This window comes from Eleginops maclovinus, chromosome 5 (genome assembly GCF_036324505.1).
Source record: "Eleginops maclovinus isolate JMC-PN-2008 ecotype Puerto Natales chromosome 5, JC_Emac_rtc_rv5, whole genome shotgun sequence".
NCBI lineage: Eukaryota > Metazoa > Chordata > Actinopteri > Perciformes > Eleginopidae > Eleginops > Eleginops maclovinus.
In genome coordinates this window covers 9,244,512-9,269,019 of record NC_086353.1, presented here as the reverse complement: position 1 = coordinate 9,269,019, position 24,508 = coordinate 9,244,512, and the positions used below count along the sequence as shown (strand labels likewise).

At 43.2% G+C, this 24,508-nt stretch overlaps 1 protein-coding gene across 1 annotated transcript; it reads left to right on the top strand.

The window, feature by feature from the left end:
• The first annotated feature begins 1,073 nt into the window (after nucleotides 1-1,073).
• Nucleotides 1,074-24,333, top strand: mxd4 (MAX dimerization protein 4). The gene is made up of 6 exons (XM_063882805.1): nucleotides 1,074-1,357; nucleotides 1,995-2,094; nucleotides 5,634-5,663; nucleotides 16,689-16,803; nucleotides 18,083-18,245; nucleotides 19,946-24,333. The coding sequence occupies exons 1-6, from the start codon at nucleotides 1,294-1,296 to the stop codon at nucleotides 20,131-20,133; spliced, it is 660 nt and encodes a 219-aa protein (XP_063738875.1). The 5' UTR covers nucleotides 1,074-1,293; the 3' UTR covers nucleotides 20,134-24,333.
• The last annotated feature ends 175 nt before the right edge of the window (nucleotides 24,334-24,508 follow it).

Sequence of the window (24,508 nt, the reverse complement as noted above, 5' to 3'; positions counted from 1 at the left end):
TGCCTACATTTCAGCTGCAAATTTTGTTTGAAAACTAAGTAACTGAAAGCTCTGTTCTGTTAGGAGTTTCCCCTCTGAAATGAATGATTAGTACTTGATCTGGAGCCAAAAGTAGTCAGTCATGACTGTGGTTATATCAGGCTTGATTAGACAAAATTAAATGTTGACTCCTACATGTATACCAATGATGTTGGATTGTTTTACATCCTCCACAGGACCGTAAACTAAACGTTACATATTTTGTCATGAGTTATCTGTTGTAATTAGCCTGACAATAGATACTAAATCAGCATAAGGGAAATAAATTATCTGGCAACGTAAACAGGCAGACAGACAACAGATAATCAAATTCAGATGTAAAGACTTTCCTTAGGTCAATGGCATCGGGCTGAATATTATTCATCTTTAATTTTGGTTTGGTTTAAAATTTAAACAAAGTCATTACAATTTGTTGAGTTATTAACATGGTATTGTCATACCGACAATATTTATTCAGAATCTGTAATTAGATTTTTTTTGTTTTTGTTTTACATTTTTATTTTTAAAATAACATTTGCAAATAATCAATAACTAAAAGTATCCTAATATGTTTGGTGTATTCGTCTTAAAAAACATGCTTTATTTCTTCAGCACTCATAAACCAAATCAATTTCTGCAGCCTCATACAGGACTTTCATAATGACAAGGACAGGAAATGAATAACCCACACACACACACGCACACACACTATGGGTATTTCTGCAATGTCACACATTCTTGTGGAAAATATAGTTTGCAACACAGCTTTGTTTACTGAATGTTACGTTGCAGTTTACTTCACTGTCCACAAGACCATACTTTTAAGTTATCAAGTTTACTGTCTACCCAAACAACAGCCCAAAATCAACTACGACGACACGCCCAGAATTCTTCTCAGCCTATCCGAGGTCGCTTGTTTTCATGTCACACCAATCAGCTGGGAAGTGGGCAGGGCAACTAAGGCTGTTGCTAGGGTATGCCTTTTGCACGAAAGCCAATCAGATCACACCTCACCGTTTTTTCAGCCAGCTACATACTCGGAGAACCCTCTTACAGGCGGTTCCCATTGGGCAGACGAGCCATCACTCACTTCTCTGAGTTTTAGTTAGGTGCTGTTGATACTCTAGTTTGGAGTCACCAAGACTCAGAACTGAATATAGCAGCACACGTTCATCGCTCTGAAACAGTTTTAAAATTTAAATTACATAATCCCATGACTTGTATATTTGTGTAAATAGATATTTTCTATTTTTTTTATATCGACACAACGACGAGATGGAACTTAATTCTCTTCTTATTCTGCTGGAGGCTGCAGAGTACTTGGAAAGAAGAGACAGAGGTATTTCCAGCTAAACTGACAAGTTGACAGCATTTATAGTGATTACTAATTTGTGAACTGGGCATTGCTAAGACGGCAGCTAGCTTCATCTTGTATCTTATGTAAAGTTTTACCGTGCCCTGCCTTAGTGCAGGTATGATGTCACTTTACAGACAATAGGGCGATGGGTGCAAAGTGGACCTAGCAGCCTGTATTTCTATAAAACAATAGCTCTACTTTATTATTTAAAGTATGTCACGTGTTTATAGACTGCGATTTCAATCTTTCCAATACAGCTCATGTGTTGTGTATGCTCATAACTGCGGTGTGTATTCGTGTTAGCTCTTCGGAAATGAGTAAACAAGAGTGACATTGAAAATTTGAGCCAGTATCATAATGACAGATACACACCAATGCATATACACTGATTGTTTTACACTATTAGACCTTGCTGAAGGCTATGCACTGCTATATTGATATATTGCAAGCGATAACTCTGATGATCGATCACGTTTTGTTCCTCTTGAAATGACATAGCCTCTATAAAGCTATCTCATGTTTCACCATTTCTCCGAATGACTGATGGACCGCTCACATTTTTTTACTCTTGCAGCAAACACCAGAATAAATTAACGTTTTGTTTTGTTTCTGTCTATAGAGGCAGAACACGGTTATGCGTCTGTTTTACCGTACAGGAGCGACTTTTCCAGTAAGAAAACGAAAGCTTCGCCAATTTCCCGAAAAACTCAGAACAATAGGTAAATACAAGTCTTGCTTTTTTGTTTGTTTGTGTAAATGCAAGCTTATAAAAAACATGCACACACACAGGGATCTGTTTTCATTGCACACTGCCATCTCTCCCTCTCTGCTGCTGTGACTGGGCTGGGTCTCTGTTTTGGTCTCTCCAATAAACACTGCCACGCGTACACTGTCAACTCTGCTGCTCCAACTCCCGTGTTTCTCTCAAACACTCACACACACACGCACACACACACACACACACACACACACACACACACACACATACACACGCGCGCACGCACGCACGCACACGCAGACACACACAAACACATACACACACACACACTTAAAACCCTCCCCATGCTCAGAGAAAACATGCACATAACCTTTCGTTTCTGCACCCTGCCTGTCTCACACATGCCTCCACCTGTGTATTTTTATTCTTCATCTGGTTAGTGTGTGTGTGTGTGTGTGTGTGTGTGTGTGTGTGTGTGTGTGTGTGTGTGTGTGTGTGTGTGTGGTGGGTGTGTGTGTGTGTGTGTGTGTGATGTTAGATGTGTTTTACCACCAAGGGGTCCCATGTAGTTCCACTGTCTCCCCCACACACAGGTCATGAGTAGATCGATGTTTCTGAACAGATTATCGATTGCTTTTCATTATCTGCTCATCAAACTGTAATTAACACGTGTTCATCCCCCGTTTGACCCCATTTGCATCCCGTGACAGTTTGCAACCAATAACGATTCTGCTGCAAGGCCATAATAATCACACGGAATAACATTGCATAAACGAACAGATTAAAGTTTCAGTTTCGGTCCTATCCTGACCTGAGGCTGTAGAACAGCTGGCTAAATGTTATGTAAAACTAAGCATGTTAACATGTTATAATAATTAAGAAAGAAATAGGGAGTGCTGCACTGAGTCAAGAAATTGGGCGTTGCTAATGAATAAAAATTATAGTGAAGTAAGAATAATAATTTAAAAAGCAATAACTTACTAGAAATGTAAGTCCATTGAATTTGCAAATTAGAGCTGTTATTGTATATTCTTTGTATTATTATTTCTTGTTTAATTTATTCATAGTTTTGCCTTTAACATTTCAGAGAATAGTGAAACATGGCCAATAACAACATGGATGCCAAACCTGTTAGCTTTATGTTCATCTAAAATAGTGTTTAAACTGGCTGGATCAATGAGGGACACGCCCTCATCAGTAACTGCTTTTTCTCTTAATTTATGACCCTAATTTAGGGACACACCAAATGTTGTGGGGTTATTTAGTCATGTGTGGACGACATTGAACACTTTCACCTGGTAACAACTTGTCATTTGTAGTTGTTGTGTTTTAAGGTTAAACTGTCCAGAAACATTTGCATGATGTGTCCAATTTAATTCCCAAGAACTCTAACACATGAGTTCCTGATTTTCTGAAAAAACAGAACCTGTTGGCCAATATTAGATTAGGGAAACACCGTGAGGCTGGTTTCCTCAGTAGTAAGAGTTACATCATTGCACGTACAGCACATTGAATTCTTGTGTTACTATTGTATTCTTTTTTATGATTTTGGACATTTAAAAATACATTTCTACGTCTCAAAATGAGAAGGCAGCCTCTTTCACATTCCCGTGTCTGACAGAGCAACACAATCATGTGTGTGTGTGGCTGAGGGTGTTTGTGGGGATGTGGCAGGTGGGTGTGGTACCTCAAACAGACACCTACACACAAACACCAGCCCCCCAGACTTCATGCACTAGACATGCCTTCCTCGTCCTTCTTGTGACTGCACTGTGGGCAAATTCCCTAATTCCCTTTATGCTCTCCTACAGTTTTTCAAGCATCAACAGGATGCAGGGTGTATGAAGTAAAAACATGTTTGATGTTTGACCTGAAACCGTATTTTCTGAGAAACAGAAGCTGTCTGTTGGTTAAAAAGCACAATGCTTTGCTTTGTAGATCCAACTGTTTTATACCATTTGGTTTCATGACCAAATCTGCAAATTAAACAGATCACATGTTTTGCAGGAGAGCAATATTCAGGGCATGTGGAAGAAAACAACAGTTGGGAGTCTATTTCTGCAGAGAGAAAAAACCTTGTGGAGTTTCCTTTCTTTACATGCACACTGTTATTAAATCAAAACGCTTCTAAAAGGAAAAGGAAAGACATTGAATTGTATTGTTGAAAGATTTCCTGCTTCACCTTCACACATACTATATTAAAAATATAAATAGCGCGACCATGGGAAAAACATACACAAGGTGCTCTGCTCTGGCAGTTCCCATAAAAAAACACTGATATGGGGCTTATATGCAGGCCTTTGATCATCACGGCCGTGTTATGACATGAGAGCACAGAGCCATTTGCATGGCACAGCATTATTATACATAATATGTCGAGGTGTTTTAACCTGCTGTAATTTTACTGGTCTGATGACTTCCTGGTCATGCCTTGCGCTTTTACTGGGCAATTCCCCAGTTTGTGCAGATTTGAATTGCACAACTTCCTCCATCATGGCATGAATGTATTTGTTGGCCTTTCGGATCAGGTTATTAGCAGCAGTGCAACATCCTGTGATACTTCTGGGATAACTTTGTGCAGATGGCACATTATCGCAGTTGCACGGTAACCCTTTTTTGGTGCAGCGACCCTCCTGGGCACAGCTGTGGGAACCACTGCTTCACGAGCACAAGGGGCTCTCAAACAGTGGAAAAATCTGAAAAGGCTTGTTGTCAGTCTGGCCCTTTGTTGTTGCTGTTTTTGTTTTTATTGCCGTGGTATCCATGATGGCCTCATGAACAGAGGGCCTGTTTTCAGATGGACTGCAGTGCCCTTGCTGCACATCACGGTAGGGGCTCTCCCCGCTCAGAATAGCCCACACGCTGAGGAATTCTGCAGCCGCTCGGCCTCCAGACGTCTGAGTGTGTTTTTATCCCATGTCCATGCTGCTTTTGAGCCAGCGTGCAGCAACAACAGCAGTGTGTGCATGCTGTTTGTATGTGTGTGAGAGCGGGCGGGGAGGCTTCTTTCTCTCTGTTTCACTTGCTCTCATTTTTGCCCTCTGCAGCACACTGTCGGACAGATGTCACACAGACATGCAAAATATTTTAAAAACTAGCAGATTTTTTAAGTTATGTTTTATTTTTATCTACAGAATGATCAAGTCTTTACCTGGCGTACTTAGAGCCTGTTTTAGTGTTTTTTAGTAGTCTTGTGTTTAAGGGTCAAACTAGTAAAGCAACACAAGCATTTAAAAGCCTTGAAGCTTCACATGTAAGGCAAAAGCAGACAGGAATTGCAGACACATTTTTCCTTTGAATGAATGTTTGTTTCCCAGATCTGCATTCTCTTCTTACTTTTATGTCTTTCTTTTAAACTCTTAAACACTCAAAAGTTAATATAAAATTAAGACTTTTAACTTTCAACACATTTACTAACCAGCCTCACCTTTTGGATTATTTTTCCCACAGCTTCCTGTCATTTCATTTAATTTGAAGTGTGTGTAGTATTTTGACAGCACTCACTGCCTTGACACGACTTCTTGTCTTTTGTCTTTTCAGATCATCGCACAACGAGTTGGAGAAACACAGGTAATGTGACATCTGAGACTCTGTGGTTTTTGTATGATGTGCGTCTTTGAGTTCCTAGCATACTAAAGGAAGACATCAAGATAACTCCTCTCAATCAAAAAACCCCAGATCATATCAGAGGTCATCTTCAAAGAGATTTAAATCAATTAATTCCTCATGTTTGAATAAGGATTATAATCTGATTTCAAAGAGCAACTTCGTGTTGATTAGATCTGTCTCCATTTCACGGATGAGACTCGTTACCTTGTATGGAAAGGGGAATCCTGTCAGTAATGTGATAATCCTTCCCAGGCTGACGCTGTGAACGAAGGCGGGTTTAATCTGGCTCTCGCCTGTCATTTTTCCAAACTGAGAAGCCCACCAAAACACACACACACACACACACACACACACACACACACACACACACACACACACACACACACACACACACACACACACACACACACACACACACACACATACACACACACACACACACACACAGTGATTCCGCTCCTCTTTGCTCATTAAAGTCACAGACGTTTGTTTTGCGCTGTTTTGACTTCAATGAGAGGAAGCACCTCTATAGATCCAAAGGAGTTTTTTGTCAGGAAGCAAGACTCCACTTTGATACAATAAAGCCGAGCTGCTTAAGGGGAGAATAGTTGGTGGAAGAAGCAACATTTTCTTGTGTTATGTGCAGGTTTTTTGTTTTTTAACTGAGGCCCAAACTGATTCTCTGAAAACTGCCTGCCAGAGCAGATTTAGACAACAGCTGATGCGACCAACAGTGTGTGAGCAGAGGCAGGGATGGGTGTGTTAGGCTACATGTTAACAACGTTGAGGGATTGGGGTTTGCCAGTCACATGTCTGAGTGAGTAATGGATGTGTGTAGTGCAAAGAAACTTGTTCAGACGTATTCCTCCCTGACCTGAGATTTAGAGAAGCCCCGGCTGAGAGCAATGCAGGCGTTGACTCACAACAGTTACCTCATGTCCGATGACGGGCGTTGTTGGTTACCATGAAGTGTCGTCCAGTCAAACTGACAAGTGCCAGTAAAGTGTTCCTTAATCGGTTTACTCACTTCCCTTGTCGTCACTAAACTGCCATAAGTTTCTTAAAAATGTTTTAAACATCCAGTGAAGCATTGTGACTGTGATGGTTAAACATGTGATTTACTTTACTTCTTCCATTGGGTTTCGGCCCTGATGTAATGGCTTAAAAATAGGAAACAAAGACAAAATAGTCACACTGCACTGTCCTTGGTGACAAATGAACCATTCATTTGTGTTTAAAAGTACCTTCCTGCCCTCATCTTTTCTACTCGTCCATAAATGTACTGTTTGTACAGAAACATTTCCACCTACTTATTTGTAATAACAGGCCTCGTCGTGACGAGGTACCTGTGTGAACATTTTCCAACGTAATTCATTCTGATGCATCCTCAAATTACACGGCCATTACCCCCAAATGCCAGGTGTTAACGGTCCAAAATGTGACTTCAGGCTTTGGCACGATCATCAACAGTGCATGTGTGTTGTGCCTTTTAAGTGAACTAGTGATGAAATTGTATTCAGTCAGTCATTTAGCAGTTTCGTCTAAGTTATTCATCATGGAAAAAAAGGTTACAGCTGTTTAAATTCAAGTATTTTTATCAGTTTTGTTATCGCATGAATTGAATATCTTTAGGTGTTGGACTATTGGCCACAAAAACAAGCATTTTGAAGACCTTTAATTTTCTCTCAGTAAGTGACATCAGTTCCAGGCCTACTGGTATGCATTTCAAAGAAACAAATGTATCACGTTCAGTGTCCTTAGTTGATTTCTGTCTCTGATTCATAAGAGAAACAAAAGTCTTTTGCCGGCCTGTTCGACCAGTTTGATGGTTGTTTGATCAGGTCGCAGCATCAGAGCTTCAAACCTGTTTAATCTTCAGGCTCGCCGGTATCGCTTTCCGAGGCTCGACCTCCCTCACGCCCTCAGATGCCACTCCAGGGAGGTGCTGCAGTTTGAGCCCTGACTCACGGCCTTTGTTTGGTCATGTGTCGGTGTGTTCGGTTCACGTCGGGGCAGCACAGAGTCATCCCTGTACTGTTCAATCACGTGTTGGGCAGAATGTCTGACAATATTAAGTTTATTCAAAGGTTTGATACCCAACCCTAGGCCAATCTCAGTGTCATTAGGCTTCAAAAGGGACCAAATCTGCTGTCCTGATATCATGAGGTCCGTTTATATCTCAATAACGATAGATATATTGAGTTATAGCATGTTTTCTGGAAATTCAATATTAAAAAGCCTCATGGTGAATCCTCTTTTTGTGAATTGCTGTATTAATTACCTACCTACCTACAGATTCAACTGATCTATTAATTTAAATAATCTTTAATAAGGAAGGTGTCATGAAACTGAATGGCGTTTATGAGGCACCCTGAATATATTTGTGTCCTGCTATCAGTGAGACGTCTCGGTGGGTGCCAGCGCCGTCCCACGAGATCTGCTGTCCTGACACAACCTGCTTATCTGCTGCAGCCATGACAGCACTTCTGGAGGGTGACGCTGCTGTTTTCTGTCTCGACCTCCTCATTGCATTTGAGAATAGAGTTGCAAGGCGTCAGCTTGTCGTTTCTATGAAACCCACTGCTGCTTATGTGGTTGGTCTTTGCTGGCATTGCTTCCTTCCCATTTTCTGACTTTTCTGTCTTCAACTGCTTTTGATGTTGTCTATGACGTCCTGTCAGTGCCACACGTTTCCTTTTCTAGAAACGCTTCAAAACATTAGTGAACCTACAGACGTTTTGTTTTCCCAAACATCACCTGTTTACAGGAAATCCAGTCACGTGAGGCCAGTACGGTGTGGTATGTCTGGTATTTGTGTGCTGCTTCCCTCAATTGAAAAAAGGATTTACATCTCCATTTATAACTTCACATACACCGCCCATGGCCATCAGGTGCCTTCGGTTTCATTTCTGAGATCAGTCAGAACAATGCTCAAAGTTTCCATACCTTAACAAACAGTATTCTCTTACAATATAGATCATATTACATATAGTGCACATCTGTGTGACAAAATCTGAACCTAACTCTGAACGTACATGCTCTCCACGGACAGGAGCAGGGACTCAGTTTGTCACGCTCTAATCTTCACTCACTAATTAAATTTACTCTCTTCTACTCCCAGCTGTGATGAATGACTTATTTGGCTTTGAGGAACTCTTTCCCCTGGAGTGAAGCTCCTGTGTGTGTGTGTGTGTGTGTGTGTGTGTGTGTGTGTGTGTGTGTGTGTGTGTGTGTGTGTGTGTGTGTGTGTGTGTGTGTGTGTGTGTGTGTGTGTGTGTGTGTGTGTGTGTGTGTGTGTGTGTGTGTGTGTGTGTGTGTAGCACCACACTGAGCTAAGTTATGGCTGTGTGTTATGTGTCCTACAGCCCTGCTCTTCACCTCCTTTCCTTCTTCTCTTTTGTCTCTTTCTTCCTCCAGAGACCACATCTGTTTTCTCTGTTATCGTTTTTCTCCATTTCCCCCCCTACAAGTGTCTGAGTCAGCAGAAACCTGAGGCAGCACGGAGGAGAAGGGCTCACTCGCTGCCCACAGAGGGCCTTTATCACTCTTTACTGGTTCCCCTGCCAAAACTCATCCGTTCCCGTTTCTTGCTTTTAAAGTATAATTCTTCTTTTGTGACGGGGAGTTTATACGGAAGACTCCAGGCTTTGGTGGGCCTGTTAATCCTGCTCATCTGCATTTTAATGGGGACTGTAAACTACACAACACTGCACTTATATAATGTCTACATCCTGCCTTTAAAAATGACACAGAGTTAAAAGGCAGCTAAATAAACAAAATGCAACGCTTCTTTATTCTCTGAGTTTGGGTTTAAGTGTGGCATTCACATGCTCACATGATTGCACGTGGCTCTTGTACTTCACTTCCTCAAATGTCACACTGTCAGTTACATTCCTCTTGTGTGTGGTGACCTGGAGTTACTGGGTCTGCACGGGCAGCTAATAACCCAGAGTAATGACTGTTTTACTGTACATGCTCTACTCATTAGGCACATGATGATAAAACCCCCCATACTAAAGAAGTAGGACTGCAGCTAAGGATGTCATCATTATATATTACATTTGATTTTAGTTAATGATTAATTGTTTTGCCGATAAAGTCTCAGATTTATTGAAAGTCCATCAAATATGACATTGTTTTGGCATATTTACTTGATGAAAATACTAACTTAAATAATGATATACATTGTAACAGGTTAATATTATATTAGTAAGCCTGTCATCCTTGAGTTTTGTGTTATTGATACGGTTTTTGCAGATTAAAAAAGGAGTCTGTGTCCAGCTTATATAGTGAATAAAATAATTGGAATCAATAAATAACTTGGTCTTGGAGATCCAATCAATTGTACATACTGAAATTGCCATAAAGCAGACTTTTTTATAGACAACAACAACCAGAAGCATTAAAGGGATTTCTTTATTGGTATTCAAAGTCTGGCAAAATATGTGTTTCCGACCTTTCCTGATTGTCATATCGCCCAACCTCTGCATCACACAGGGATTGTCCACATACTTGTACATGCACTGACGGTATAGCTGCAGGACAATTTTGTTTGTAGTTGTTGACAGGCTGGATGTAGGCTAAGAATAAGGAACAGCCTACAGCTGGAGGTCCACTGCAGAGGTCACATGGGGAATTTCTCCACGCTGAGGTCACAAAGTGCTGTGACGCTCAGTCAGGTCAAGCCAGGCCACACTCACACAGTATACTATCTGTGGACATGTATGTGAGGCCTGCTGATAATGTATGCAGGCTGTTAGTACACTGACTCAAAGATATTTAAGTATGTGAACGTGCCCACCGTAGACAGCGAGAACGTCCCCTCTCCCTCTCAGGTGTCGCTGCTGCAGGGGACACCGCCTTTCTGTGTCAGTAAACTCTGCTAACTGCAGCAGCTGATGCTCATAAAAACAGCAGCGTAGGATACTCTTTAACAAGGTGTGAGTTTAGCCTTGGGGATATCAAGGGCAAGTAAAAGAACAATTAGAGAAAGAAGTTTAAAAGAGGACAGAGGGGAGGAAAGGGAGTTGACTACCTTCACCATTCATGGTTTGGTCGCAGGCCCTTGTCAGCCTGAGGAACAGGAGGAGGAGGAGGAGGAGGAGGCGAGGACATTCTTGAGTGTTGCTGCAGGGAGGAATGGGAGGCAGCGTAGGATGTGGCTGCTTTGTGTGTGGAGCAGGCAGCCTGAAATTCAGGTCAGCAGAGTGTGCACACATACGCTGGAATGCATAGTTAAGTAACAGAGGCTGTTTAGGGGGGAGACAGCGGGAGGATGGGGGTCACAAAACTCGCAGGCCGAGTATTACTAGAATGCTCTGCAGCCGTGTCCCCGTTGGGTGCTGCCTGTGTTTTTTGGCAGGCAGGGAGTCACAAGCGAATATTTGTTTGATAATGCTTTGATAGGGAGGATTAGAGGTGCAGGCTGGCGTTCATCTATCTGCATTTCCTTTATTCTCTGTTGCTGAGTTGTTCTGAAGCAGCAGTTTGTAACATTTATGGCGTGTGACCCCCAAAATGACATCTTGTCTCAGGTTGCAAGTTGTGACTAATTCTTGTTTATTTGAAAGGTACTAATATACTACATTGTGCAAGAAAAAAGCAAACTAACTCAGTCTTCAGCACATTTCTGTGGATTGCAAATATCTCTTTTCTCTTCATTATCTCCTCAGATTTATCTTAAGTACCTTTAGAACGTCAAACAGGACCCCACCCCACTCCTAAACTTCCTTCCAGAAGTAAAACGCCACTATAACAGTAAACACGGAGGCTTGAACTGTCTCTCACGCCACTACCCTATGTGTTGATCATTGACGAGGATTCATTATAATATGGAGCGTGTCCCGTGTCAGGGGAATGTGTTTATTGAGCTGGCTGAACTTGTCTCTGCTAGTCCATCCAACATTTGCAGATTCACGCAGCGGAAGGCATTAGTAATGTCCAGGTCCGTCATTTAAGGTTGTGTTGAAATGATCTAGAGATGCGCAGAGAGCAGGTTCCCCTCTGTGTTTAACACACTCGCCTCTTTAAGTTCTCTCTGACATCTCTGTGAACACCAGCGCAAGCTGGCCGTGCTGAGGACGGGATTTTGTGATGATCCATGCTCACACAGGGAATTTTTTTCAGCACATGAAAAAACTCAAATAAAGGTAATTACTAGGCATTCCCTCGCACGCCCCGTGGAAATTCCAGTTTGTTTGGTAGAAATACTACTACGAGTGAACAACAACTGCCTAATCCTGCAGTTTCCTGTTATTTAATCAGCAGTCAAGCATGCTGAACTCTTCTTTAGTGTAGAGTAGTGAAGTTACGGCCCGCCCTCTGTCTGCTGTTGTGCTGTTTAAGTTTCTGTTTGCTGCTTGCGTGTGAGAGCAGAGTCATGTGAGAGCGAGCTCCATATTCCTGCCGCCAGGAGAACATGTTTATGGGAGACTAGTATCCGACTGTCTGGCTCTGCAGTTGTCACTGTACACAGCGGGTGGGTGTGGCATCCTTGATGACGGAAAACAAATACAGCCAGACGACATTTCATATCAGGGTGATGAAAGCGTCTCCCCGTGTGTCTCTCGTCTCACGGGCGTGGGCAGTGTGGCAAACCTCTCTGCAGGTTTCACATGAGCTGCTTTGGTTCTCTTGCTTTAGACGGCACATCTGATCTCTGTTAAATGTAAACATGTTGAGGACAGGGCCAGAGGATGACAGGGAGACTGATGAAGGGCTGCTGAAAGGCCCAGTTTGTGTATGTGTGTGTTTGTCGGCTGGGACCCTGGGTAGGGTCCCTCACCACCTCAAGAGCCCCTCCATCTGGCCTCGTTCTCCCCAGGAACCTGTCAGCCAGATGTGGAGTCGCTCGGCTGGCAACCCCAAATTCCACCACCTCAACATGGTGATCCACACACAACACAGCCCCACTTTCACTTCACATAACAGAGCGGCATGTAAACAACAACAAGGAACTTTTCCCAAATGAAAACAACGATAAACTTAGTCTTCAAAAAAGAATACAATTATTGTTTTAAGGGATAGTATTACAACTCCAGATTTTTTAGCCATCATTTCTATCAGTTATGTTAAGATTGCCTTTAGAGGTGATGGGATGCCTTGTTGTGTCTGCTTAGCGCTGACTAGGCAGTGAATCCGTCATGCTGGTGTCTTGTGGGCTCGAGTCAAAACAACACCAGAGGCTTGGTTTTGCATTTTCTTCTCCAACAGGGAACAAACCGAGTCAGCTCTGGCAGTGAGAGGAAACATTGCAGCGGTGTTTCTGATGACCTTTGACCTTTATTTTAGCGGGTTTGGCTCCTTGCCAGACAAGCCACTCAGTGCTGTGTGTACGGGCTGAGGAATGCGCTGGGCTGCAGCGAGCTCATTAAACAGTGCAGCGAGTGAGTGAGGGGTGAAGGCCCGTTGTTTGCACTGCTGTGCCTTCTCAGGCTCTGCAGCTCTGTGTGTACCCATAGGACACCAGTCCCTGCACCCTGCACTGTTCTGGGACACTGCTTTCACCAGGACAGTGTGTGTGTGGACACTGGCCATACAAACCTATTTTCTCTGCTGCAGCACACAAAGATAACCTTCAGTATGCCTCCAACAGAAAACTGCTGCAGATACAGAGCTCGCCTGTGACATGAGAGGCAACATTTCATGGTTGCTTTCCTTCAAAGGCCTACAGTCTGAGTATATCTGTGAAAAAGGGTCCTGTACTCAGTAACCTTGGAGCACAAGTCAGCAGTTTGACGAACTTGTTCCAGTTTCTGCAGTCTACATGCAACTTTCTGAGTGAAGCGTTCCCATTTTTTTCTCTCCTCTGCCTTTGCTTTGTTTTGGCACTGAGCCCCTTATGGAGAGGGAGGATGAGGGCGGGGGGCGGGGGGAGCCAGAGATCAGACACAAATCATCCCGTGGTACTCTGCACATGAGAACAGTCAGGTGGTCACGTCCCTGCAGACGTGACTTTGGATCAAATCGAATCGGAGATTTACTATTAAATCCTCTCCTGCAGACACATCGCAGGCTGTTTTCGTTTTTTTATTGCTGCTCTTAAAGCCTGCTTTTAAAAAACAATGACACTTTGAATTGAGAGTGTTTAGTCTTAAACTCAAATCCCAAGATTATTGTGTCCATCGAACATAGAAACCAAGACTTTTGCACTGTGTTTGAACTTGTTGACACACAAGTAGAAACTGTTGTATAACTCCACAGTAACAGGCCTGCATCGTGACACTTTTCCTGCCTGGAATATCAAAGATCGTCCTACTTTCTACCCAGACAAATTTGATTATTGTCTGCGCTCCTTCATGAACACAACATTCATGTTCATCTGGTGCCACACTCGGCTTGCATGGCTGTTTGAAGCCGTCTGATAAACATAGCGTGACTCGGCTTAGGAATAACAAACGTGAGTGGAGGAGGGTCCTACCCCTGCTCCGAATAGACTGTGTGATCTTAAAGAGAAAGAAGCGAGTGTGTCTCGCGTCGGGGGAACATGGGAGGAGCTATCAGGGACACACTGCCCGGTTAAACCATGAAGCCTGGTTTATTGATCTCCATGATAAGCTTATTTTCATGGCTTAAGTCACAATACATGTAGCATCAAATGCACGGCTAAGGCGAGGAGAAGCCCAGACGTGACAAAAATGTTGAAGTGGATCATTATCAGCAATTACATAGGGAGCCTGTTTACGTCCAAACGCAACAGTTGGGAAGTATAGATAAGAGTGGTATTTCTATTTAGATAGGAGCATTGTTGTTGGGTTTTCACATTTTAAACGTGTGTCATGTGACATACCAAAACACAATAACATAAGACAAGTAGTCAGATGTTGTTCCATCTTTTAACAGAATAGTTTAACATTTTAGACGAGCTTAGGAAGAGAAAATTCATTCCACCCTCACATGATGGGACTGCGATAATCAGTCCAGTCTCAGGCCAGACCGATCCTCACACATTCAGGTGGTGAAGTGCGTCTGTGCACAACTGTGTCCTCTGCACGCCAGGTAAAATATGTGGCGAGCATGCAGGTGGAGACCTCGATGAATAAGTCAGTACAAACAGGTTTTTCTTGGGGGGAAAGGTGGGAAGTTAGGCAGAGTATTCGGGGGAACGCCTTGTTTTTGTTTTCCATCACAAGAGAGGGGGAGAGGGGTGCAAGATGGTAGCCCATTGGCTCAAGTTTCCCTGTGAATGGTGTGTGTGGAACGCTGCCTGGTGCAGCTGAGCACACTGCGCTCAAAGAGCCCTTTTTTCAACCCAAGAGAAAGTCAAGCTGCTAGCTCGGACCCTGCTCCCTTTCCAAAAAAACACTCCCTTCCCCCCTCTGCTGAGACCCCCAGCTCCTTCCTGCCCGCTTCCCCCTGGCCACAGTCCAAGTGCTTCATGTGGCTGGACTGGGGCAGGTTGGAGGTGGGCCCTCACCCCTGTCTTCAGAAGACACTTGTTTTCCACTGGGACGAGGGTGTGTTGGTGTTGGCAGGGTGGAGCAGAGGGGTGGAAGGGTTCAGCGGATGGGGAGGGGAGACAGAATTGCCCCCTGGGAGAGGAGGAAATAAAAGAACGAGAGCACATTCACACGCCCCTTCTTGGGAACGCCTGTGTGCACCTGTAGGGAGGTAGATGTTTAAAGGGCGCTTTTCATAATCCTTTTTGTTATGTAATAAATCCTGTGCAGTTTTACAATTAAATCCATAAAGCATTAAAGATGCAACTGTCATTTAGGACTTTGGATTGTTGCGCTAAAGACCTATTGCCTACAGGCCACCTCTGGATGACCTCTGAATGAAACAGACGAGGCTAGTAAGAGGGTCTCACTCTATTTGAAAAACACAGGCGACGCCCTTCCTGAAAAAGAAAGAAAATATAGGGAAAAGTGTGTGTGTGTGTGTGTGTGTGTGTGTGTGTGTGTGTGTGTGTGTGTGTGTGTGTGTGTGTGTGTGTGTGTGTGTGTGTGTGTGTGTGTGTGTGTGTGTGTGTGTGTGCGTGTGTGCGTGTGTGTGTGTGTGTGCGTGTGTGTTTTCTCTGATTTGGTTCATTGTGGTTGCAGCGATGGCCGGTGGAGACCTTGCATTGTTGGAGTTTGTTTACCGTTCAGACAGAGTAAGGCAAAGTAACGGGAGAAAAAAGGGGGACGGCTAGCTCGGAACAAAGAAACGGTTCATGGACTAGCATGACTAATGGAGGATTGAAAGGCCTTCATGAACACATTTGAATGAACCAAGGACAGACAGGGAAGGTAATCTACTGATAACAAATATAGTGGATTAAAAGCAGTCTTTTATAATACCGTCCAGTGTCCGCACTCAGATTCACTCTGCCTTTTCGTCGCTATTAAACGTCCCGATGCTGCATCCAGAGAGCTGTTTACTCCAGGGTTTAATCCAGGGTTGTTGGCCTGCAGGACTTTGGCAGGGATGCAGAGTTTTCCGTGGCCACAGTTTGTGTCTTGAGTTCAACCAGCAGAACAGATGAGAAACTTCTCATGGCTGTCATTTTGGTCAATAATGATTTTTGCACCCGGTGACTGCGGGTTAAAGGTCCCTCGCACAGCCTTTGGGTGGCTATAAAAGCAGCTGAGATTGAAAAGTGTAATGCATTACTACAGTTTGCATTCATAAAGAAGTCAGCATGTCGCACTGAGGTGTTCTGCATGTAGATTACTAACAGTGAGGAGCTGCATTTGTGCAATGCCAGTATGCTATTGGTGAAAATGTAGTCACACAGGGAGGCCAAACTCTGAAAGGTTAGATAAAAACGGAACTAAGGCGGTGGTTGGATCTTTGAATATGTGTTGCATGTGGGTAGCTCTTTTTGAGGAGGAACAATGTAAAATGTTGATTTCCCATAATAAGCTCTGGCTTATTGTGGGAAATCATAAAAATGTGAAACCAGCGGAATGTGGATAAACTCCTGTCGGTGTATTTGTGTAGGTGCCTGCTCACTTTTCTGCTGGTGGGTGTCCGCTGACTCACCCTGTGCTTGTGTGTTTGCAGACGTGCCAAACTTCGGCTGTACTTGGAGCAGTTGAAGAAGCTGGTGCCTTTAGGTCCAGACAGCACAAGACACACCACACTGAGCTTGCTGAAAAGGGCCAAGATGCACATCAAGGTATTAATAGAACACCGCTTTCTCATTGTTTCATTTTGTATCTGTTTAATGAGTTAACCTTTGTTCGACAGATAGCTGACAACAATTTTGATAACTGTTTGGGAAAAAGGGGCATCAAGGCCAAACATTTGCTGGCTCCATCTGGAAACATTTTAGGATTTGTTGTTGTTTTTTAATCATTTTGAATTAAATATGTTTGGTTTTATGAGCTGTGGTCAGATAAAAACAGCCTTACATAAAGTCTGTGGGTTCTGGTGAAATATCAATCAAATGATTTACTATTTCTGGACTAAAAAACAATAAATCCCCAAATCCTACAATTTTTGAGTTGAAGCTCCGGTGTAGAAAGATTAGAAAGTGTTGTTTGTCCAAACTCATTTGGGCTGTTTGTTTTTTGTCTTCCTTGCTTTTTTTAATGTTTTTTTTTTGTTTTTTTGTCAGTTTTCTTATCTTTTAATCAGAGCCGTTAAGGGCATGTCAGAAATAAATACCCCCAAGACCTAAAGGAAAACAAAGAAGTCAACAAAGGGCAAGAGCAGGACATAAGGGCTGATCTTTAGATATGTGAAAGGAGATAATTACATGTTTAAGGCCTGCTCTTTCTGCATGGTTCATTAACTGTGGCAGGCAGTTCACACACACACACACACACACACACACACACACACACACACACACACACACACACACACACACACACACACACAGATACTCTAAAAGAATTATGCAACAGGAACTATGACAAAGTAACACTGTAGTGCCTGCAGAATATTATTAGGACCGTATCGCTGCAGAGGATGAACTTACATCTCAGAACAGTTAAGGACACACTGCACTGATCATGCTGTTTACAGGCAGCAACATTGTGGTCGGAAAATCCAGACGTGGCGCATTTTAACCCTTCATTTCCTGTTTATCATGCATGTCCTCTTTGCTCAGACAATCTTCGCTTATTCTCGTCAGTGTCGTGACTTCACATAACGAAACGGGCCACATGTTTGTCCTCGCTTTCATTAACCACTGAAACCTTTTACATGCAAATAAGTGCAGAATCCATTCCCACATTGAGTCAGATTTTTATATTTCATTCTCATTTTGACTTTGTAACCTGCATATCCCACAGAGTCATTCAGCCACTTCCTAATTGTTGTTAAATATTCTCTCTCTAATAGGTTTTGCAGGAGATGACTGAAAAAGCTGGTTTCAGGAGTAAAAATACAGTGATTTTTGTGTCACAAAAACACTCTGATTGGTTGTTTGCATGCATATGTCCCTGCAGAAGCTGGAGGAGCTGGACAAGAAGGCTTTAAACACGAAGGAGCAGCTGCAGAGAGAGCACCGTTACCTCAAACGCCGCCTGGAGCAGCTTTCTGTGTCCGGATCCGTGGAGCGCATCCGCACCGACAGCATGGGCTCCACCATCTCCACCGACTCTGAGCAAGGTAGGCTCAGTTTTAAAAAGGCGACCAGCAGCACTATCACTACACACTGTAGAACTTTGTTAATCCCAAATGTTGATAGCAGGGTGTAACACAAGTTTTATCGTCAAACAATATTATGTTAATTCTTTGAGCAGAATGATATTTGCTGTTATCACAAAAACTGCCACGATAAGATTTCCATTAAGAACAATTCAGTGGCCTTTGACGGGTAGGAGACAAAATCATATGCCCATACAAAATACACAATTGAAATTTGAAAATAAAGTTTCTCCCATTATCCCATCAGGAATGACATGTGCGTGCAAAGACATGTACAAGGACATGCGTGTACCATATTCTGAAATATCTTTGCTTGCATTGTATCATGTGGACAGCCCTGGGTATTGTTGTGGTCACAGCTTTATATAACTATGACATTAATGTAAATTAAATGTTGATCCCTTCCAAATTTGATGCAAATGAATTACCACCAAGGTATGGCTCAGACGTTCACATGCTCACACACTTTACATCCTGCAGCTAAATACCCGCTCAGCACAGCTCTATTAGTGCCATTATTTACATGTAAACCCAGTCAGCTGTTTGCATTCCTCTCACTGTCCACCGATAAACTCTGAGCCACACTGTGATCCCCTGTACGATTTGCCCCGGCCTTGTTTGCAGGTGATGCCCAAGGGGTTAAAGGTTAACACCTCAGAGCGCAGACAAAGACATATTTATTTTCTACTATAGCTACTCATGGTGGGAGATGTCATGTAATGTGGGTGGTGCGTGAAGCAGTGCAGATCAGAGCAGCTTAAAGTGCTTGTTACATTTCTTCTGTCAAAATAAAAAAACAGTCATTTGCCATCCTCCAAGGTCAGGGGCATTATTCAGGTACTATCTGAATGTTATTACCCTGAAACAGCAGCGACTCTCTACCAAAGGAGCCAGTATATTTGAATTAAAAGTACTTCTTGGATAGAAAAACGGCAGCTCAATACCCAACACTTTTCTGACGTCACAATAAGATAGAGAGATAGAAATAAAAGACACATATCCGAGAGTATCTAAATAATACACAATATAACACAAATATTTAACATATTGAGGACTCAGGAATATATAGAAATACGCTTTACACAAATAACGGCATTGGATTGAATAAACGGGGTGGAGGTAAGAGGTAAGCGCTGAGGAGGTGTGTGTTCAGCCATTTTTATAACTTTATAAGAACTATGAATGGCTTTTAGGAGAGTCTGTCTTAAAGAGTGTTACTGTTAATCTCATATTTAAACCATTAATCGTGTTTAACCCCCCCTTTCTGTATCAGAACAGCTATATATACTTTTTTCCTTTCAATGCAGTCGCACTACAGGTTGTATAATTGAGTTATTTTCCAGCATACCCAGAGTTCAAAGGTGCAATCTGCTGCTCACTGGTGTCACGTAAATGCTCAGTTTGGACTGTTACAGTGTGTTTACTAATCCTGGTTGAGGTAAACACACATGCGGTTGTTTATCAATGGAGGGGGATAAGCTGTGGGAGCACAAAGATCTGTGTGGTAATGGCTGCCTAAATCTGGGTTTAATCCGCGGGGCGCTGCAGGCGGCTTCACAAATATCCCACAGTTTGGTGGAAATAAACAGTTTCCCCTCACTTTTTCTGTGACTGAAAAGTGCCAAATGTAACCATGTGTGTTTTTCTTTTTTCGTGTGCAGACGTGGACATTGAGGGCATGGAGTTCACTCCCGGCGAGGCGGACAGCGTGGACAGCATCAGTGATGGCGAGGAGGAGGAGGAGGAGGAGGAGGAGGAGGAGGAGGACCACTACAGCCTCCAGAGCAGCTCCAGCGACACCAGCTACACAGCCACACATTCCCACAGACTGCAGCCGCACCACTGTTAGGACGCCAAGCGGACATCCATCTCCAAACCAGCTTCCTCTCCCACGCTTGCCTCCCCTCACCTCTACCTTCCCCGACCATTTGCCGCCCGCTGCCTACATCAGTCCGGTCCACAGCGGCAGTGAACCCCCCTTCCTAGCCCCGGCTCTGCAGGAAGCGCATGGGGCTGAAATGCCACTCAAAAGCCTTCCTGACCCCCCTGACCACTGACCCTACCTCACCCTACTGTATCCTGCCTGAACCCGCCCCCCCTCATACACCCTGCCCTCCCACTGCCCTCACACCCCCCTACCTAGTGTTGCCGCAGGCTCATGGAGAGCAGAGCAGAGTTTGTGGGTTTATTGGGGACTTCTGTGGTGTGGTGGACAGCTTTGACTTGTTAATCAGGTGTGTGTGTGTGTGTGTGTTTGTGAATATGCAAGAGAGAAAGAACAAGCGAGGGAGTTAAGGAGAGTTCAAAAACAAAATATAAACTTCACGCATCTCCATAAGGCAATAGCAACCCCAGGCAGGCACTGTGTGTCTGTGATGTAAAAGATAAAGCACTTCTGTATTTTCTGCAATATTTGCAACATGCAAAGGTATTTACATCACACAGTATCTTCCCTTTACACAGTGAGATTTACCGGAGCAGCTATTGCAGGCGTGACGCACTTTCCTTGAAACGATTGACTGCTGAGAAATGGAAAAGGTTAGGGTAATAGTTTGACTTTTTGGGGAAATGCATTTATTAGCTTTCGTTTTGAGCCGTTTCCTCTTAATTCCAGCCTGTATGCTAAGCTAAGGTACCGCTGGCTGTAGCTTCACATTTAGCAAACAGACATGAGTATGGTATCGATTTTCTCATCCTTGCGTGTAAGGAAATAAGCTATCACCCAAAATGTCAAACTATTTCTTTAATGTTCCACTTTTTCAGGTCAAATTACTGCGTCCGCGTCAACAAAAACGAGACTTTTTCAGTCAGCAGTTACATCTTCAAAACGGGGCTGATATTTGGCCAAAGACAAACTGAAAAACATAGAGCTGTAGCAGAGAAGAAATATTGTATATAGCTGTACAGTTACAGTCTCCCTCTGGTTGGGTTGCCTCACCACTACTCCACACTACTGACCACTACACTATACCACCCTATGGTGTGGATGGACTACTAAGTCAATTGAAAAAAGGAGTTGCCTCATTACTAAAAACTCTATTTCTTAAAGATTGATTCAAATCTTGTGATTCCTTCTCAGTAGCGAATTGATGTAGCAATAAATACGAGAGGTGGGTTGATCCTCTGAGTGTTTAAACAATTCTGGAGGACCATGAGGCGTCACAGAGACTTTTACCTGTTCACCCCGCAGACGGCCAGTGGGTGCTAAGTGAGAGCGGACCGGCAGATAAAGGAGCAAATTTCTTTTTCCTTGTTCACTAATAGATCCCTCTCTGTGCTCACAACGCCATTTACCCAGAATTCCCATTCCTCTACAGCTTTGTTACTTTTTCAAACAGTATTCATGTGTGTCTGGATGTCTGTCTGTTTTCCTGATTATCAAGTCGAAGCTGTACATTTGGAGAAAGAAAATGTAAAAGATACAAAAAAAAGGGCCAGCTCTAAGGATGTGCTCTCTGTAGAGGTGTTTGCTATAGCTTAAAACTAATCACATTCAGTTTATTTTAACAAAGACTAATTATTACTTTTCTCTGCTATCTGTTACTTATCTCCAGAGCTTCTGGGCACGAGGCATCGTGTCCGTAACTTATTCACAATAGTCACTATCGACGGAAGGGGCGCTTCTGTCGCTCTCTGACCATTTAATAAACATTAGGCCTCAGTCTGGCAGTCTTTAGAGCTTGGCATTCAAACACTTGAAAAAAAAGGCCAGTCCCCCATGGCAGGTCTGCCAAAAAAATATAAAAAAACGACAAAAGACTCAAGAACACAAAAAACGTGCAAAAGAAGTAGCGCGCCACTCAAAGTGACGTTAGCCAGTGTAGTCTATATTTCTTGTATTACATTTTGTATTATATTTTCCTAAATGTTCTCTTGTAATGAAAAGACAAAAAAGAGCGAGTATATCTATCTATATATAAATATAAAATATATATATATATGAGAGACAGACGGACGTGAGGTCAGGCTTGTTGAAGGGAGATTGGGGGCAGGGGAGCTGATACACTGGCCCCTCTCCCTTGGGTGACTCTCCTGCTGTCATTCTGTGCCTTGGTGAGCCTTCGACCTCCCTCCTCCTCCCCGTCCTCCTCCCTTCCACCTCCTCACCCTCACTCCCTACTCAGGTCACACTCCCCTTCTCTTTTTCTCACCCTCCCTCCGGCGGGAGATTTCAACCCTAACCATGCCAAAACACTTCCATGAGCAATGGGCACTTGAAGAGAAGATCTCATACATACATTTGAAAAAGCCCATCTCTGTACTGTTGTTTTAGGCACTCCCCCTCCCCCGACCCTGACGCCCACTCGTCTGCCAGCGCCGCCTCTGTCACAGAAATGTTTTGAAAACCACACACTGGTAAACTCCCATGGCAGCTTCCAGTCGCCCCCAATGATCACCAACGGGGCTCCAAACTTCTGGGCTTGAAGCGTGTTTTCATTTTGTTATTTTACTTTTGTTCTTTGTTGATTTTGAGTTCGTTCAATGGGAGTCACTGGGATAGGAGTGATAAAATAATCCAATCGATGGCAGCTTAAAGGTGTAATCCTCCACGCTCCCAGTGGTCCGTCCCAGTAAAAGTGTTACCCGTTGATCAGGGGACCTCTTGAGACACAGCAATATTACCATCTCGTGCTTTCTGAGGGAGGGTGGGGGGGGGGTGGGGGGTGGGGGGGTTTAAAGACAAGCAGGTGGTTTTGCTTTTGACTCTGTGGTGCATTTTAATGGTGACCAACTCTACATTTTGTTTTGATGACCTCCTATCTGCACTCTCTCCATACACTGCAGGAGGGCAAAAAAAAAACTAGAGTCTAAAAGAAAAAATACCTTTTGAAAAGCTGTTTTTTTTTCTATTTGTCATCAAGAGTTTACATTTATGTCAAAGGATTTGTACATGACTGTATCAGAAATGTCAGATATGAACAACGAAGCGAACCAGATTAATGCATAAAGTGATTGATTCTCTTGCACAGAACCTCCCAGCAGAAACGACACGAGTGAATGGGACGAGGGCCAGATATGAGATTACAACTATTCAACGGCATTATTGAAAAATGTACATAGCACACTCAGAAGGGCTTTGAACAGCGGACTGGACACGGTAACATTGAGTTGGAATGCTAGATGGATAGTGTTTATGGAAAATCTTTTAATGATGTGCCTTGAAAAAGTTATTTTCCGAGATTGTACAAATAAATGAAGACTGTTTAGTCAGTTTTAAGCCCTTTTAAGTGGAAACAGAAGACGTTACTGCCTCTTTCTTCACAGAAAAAAGGTAAACATTTACAGGGTTCTTCATTAAAACTCCTTTTGAGATTATAGCGCAATTTAAGAGTCCTCAGAGCGAGCACAGGCGGGGTTTGACATTGGCTTTCATGTTGCTGTTGCACAGAGATTTACTTCAGCGTGTTGGGTTTTTTCTAAGAGCACAAAAGCACAGTGTGATATTTGGGGAAGTCAGCAGGCAGAGAAAGAGAGGGTGGGTGGTGGGATGAAATCAGAAACAGAGGAGACACCATCCTATTGCTGAGCCTGCTGAGTAGCAGTTCTTACATAAACAGACACTTCCATAAAATATTATTCCTGCCAAAAATAAAGTCACTTTTAAACCTTCCATGCAGAATGATTTGTAACGGGATTTCAGGCGACTAGCTTTAACTACTTGTAGGCTTTAGGTCAGCATCCCGCTATCCAGACCCCCAGCCTTTTTGTCTTTTCTCCTTTTAATTTTTCATCTGTACGTACCGGCTGATCATCTTCTGAACCCAGAGGCTTTAGAGCTGGGATTTATAGTGGAGGAGGGTGAGAGGAGTTAGTTTTGGGCTGACATACTGTGCAGAGAAGGGAGAGTTCTGTGCCAGAGACCTGTGAATATGTTCCTTTTTAGCGAATGTGTAATATGCGTTCAGAAGATGTTATATATAAGTTCTTTTTTTTGTGTGTGAGTGTGTGTACACGCGTACCTGGTGCTGGCTACATTTTTTAGCAAACACATGAAGGTATTGTGTATTCTCTCATTGTAATATAATTAAAGTGTTTTATACATAAAGTCGCCGCGGCCTCATCATTGAATGATTTATGAAGCACTGTGACAACAAAGCAGCGGGAATATGCAGATAGGAGTTCAGATGTTGAAGGGCTTCCTGTTTGCTTCGTGCAGCTGTGAAACCGCTCTGGAATAGGAACTTGATTTAAAGGTCAGGGTTTGTCTTTTTATTACAGCAGAT

What these genes read in the sequence shown, in the direction of transcription:
- mxd4 (XM_063882805.1), top strand. Translation starts at nt 1,294, where the DNA reads ATGGAACTTAATTCTCTTCTTATTCTGCTGGAGGCTGCAGAGTACTTG. An exon ending in AACGAGTTGGAGAAACACAG is followed by an intron (nt 5,664 to 16,688) that starts GTAATGTGACAT and finishes GTGTGTTTGCAG; the next exon opens with ACGTGCCAAACTTCGGCTGT. An exon ending in CTCCACCGACTCTGAGCAAG is followed by an intron (nt 18,246 to 19,945) that starts GTAGGCTCAGTT and finishes TTTCGTGTGCAG; the next exon opens with ACGTGGACATTGAGGGCATG.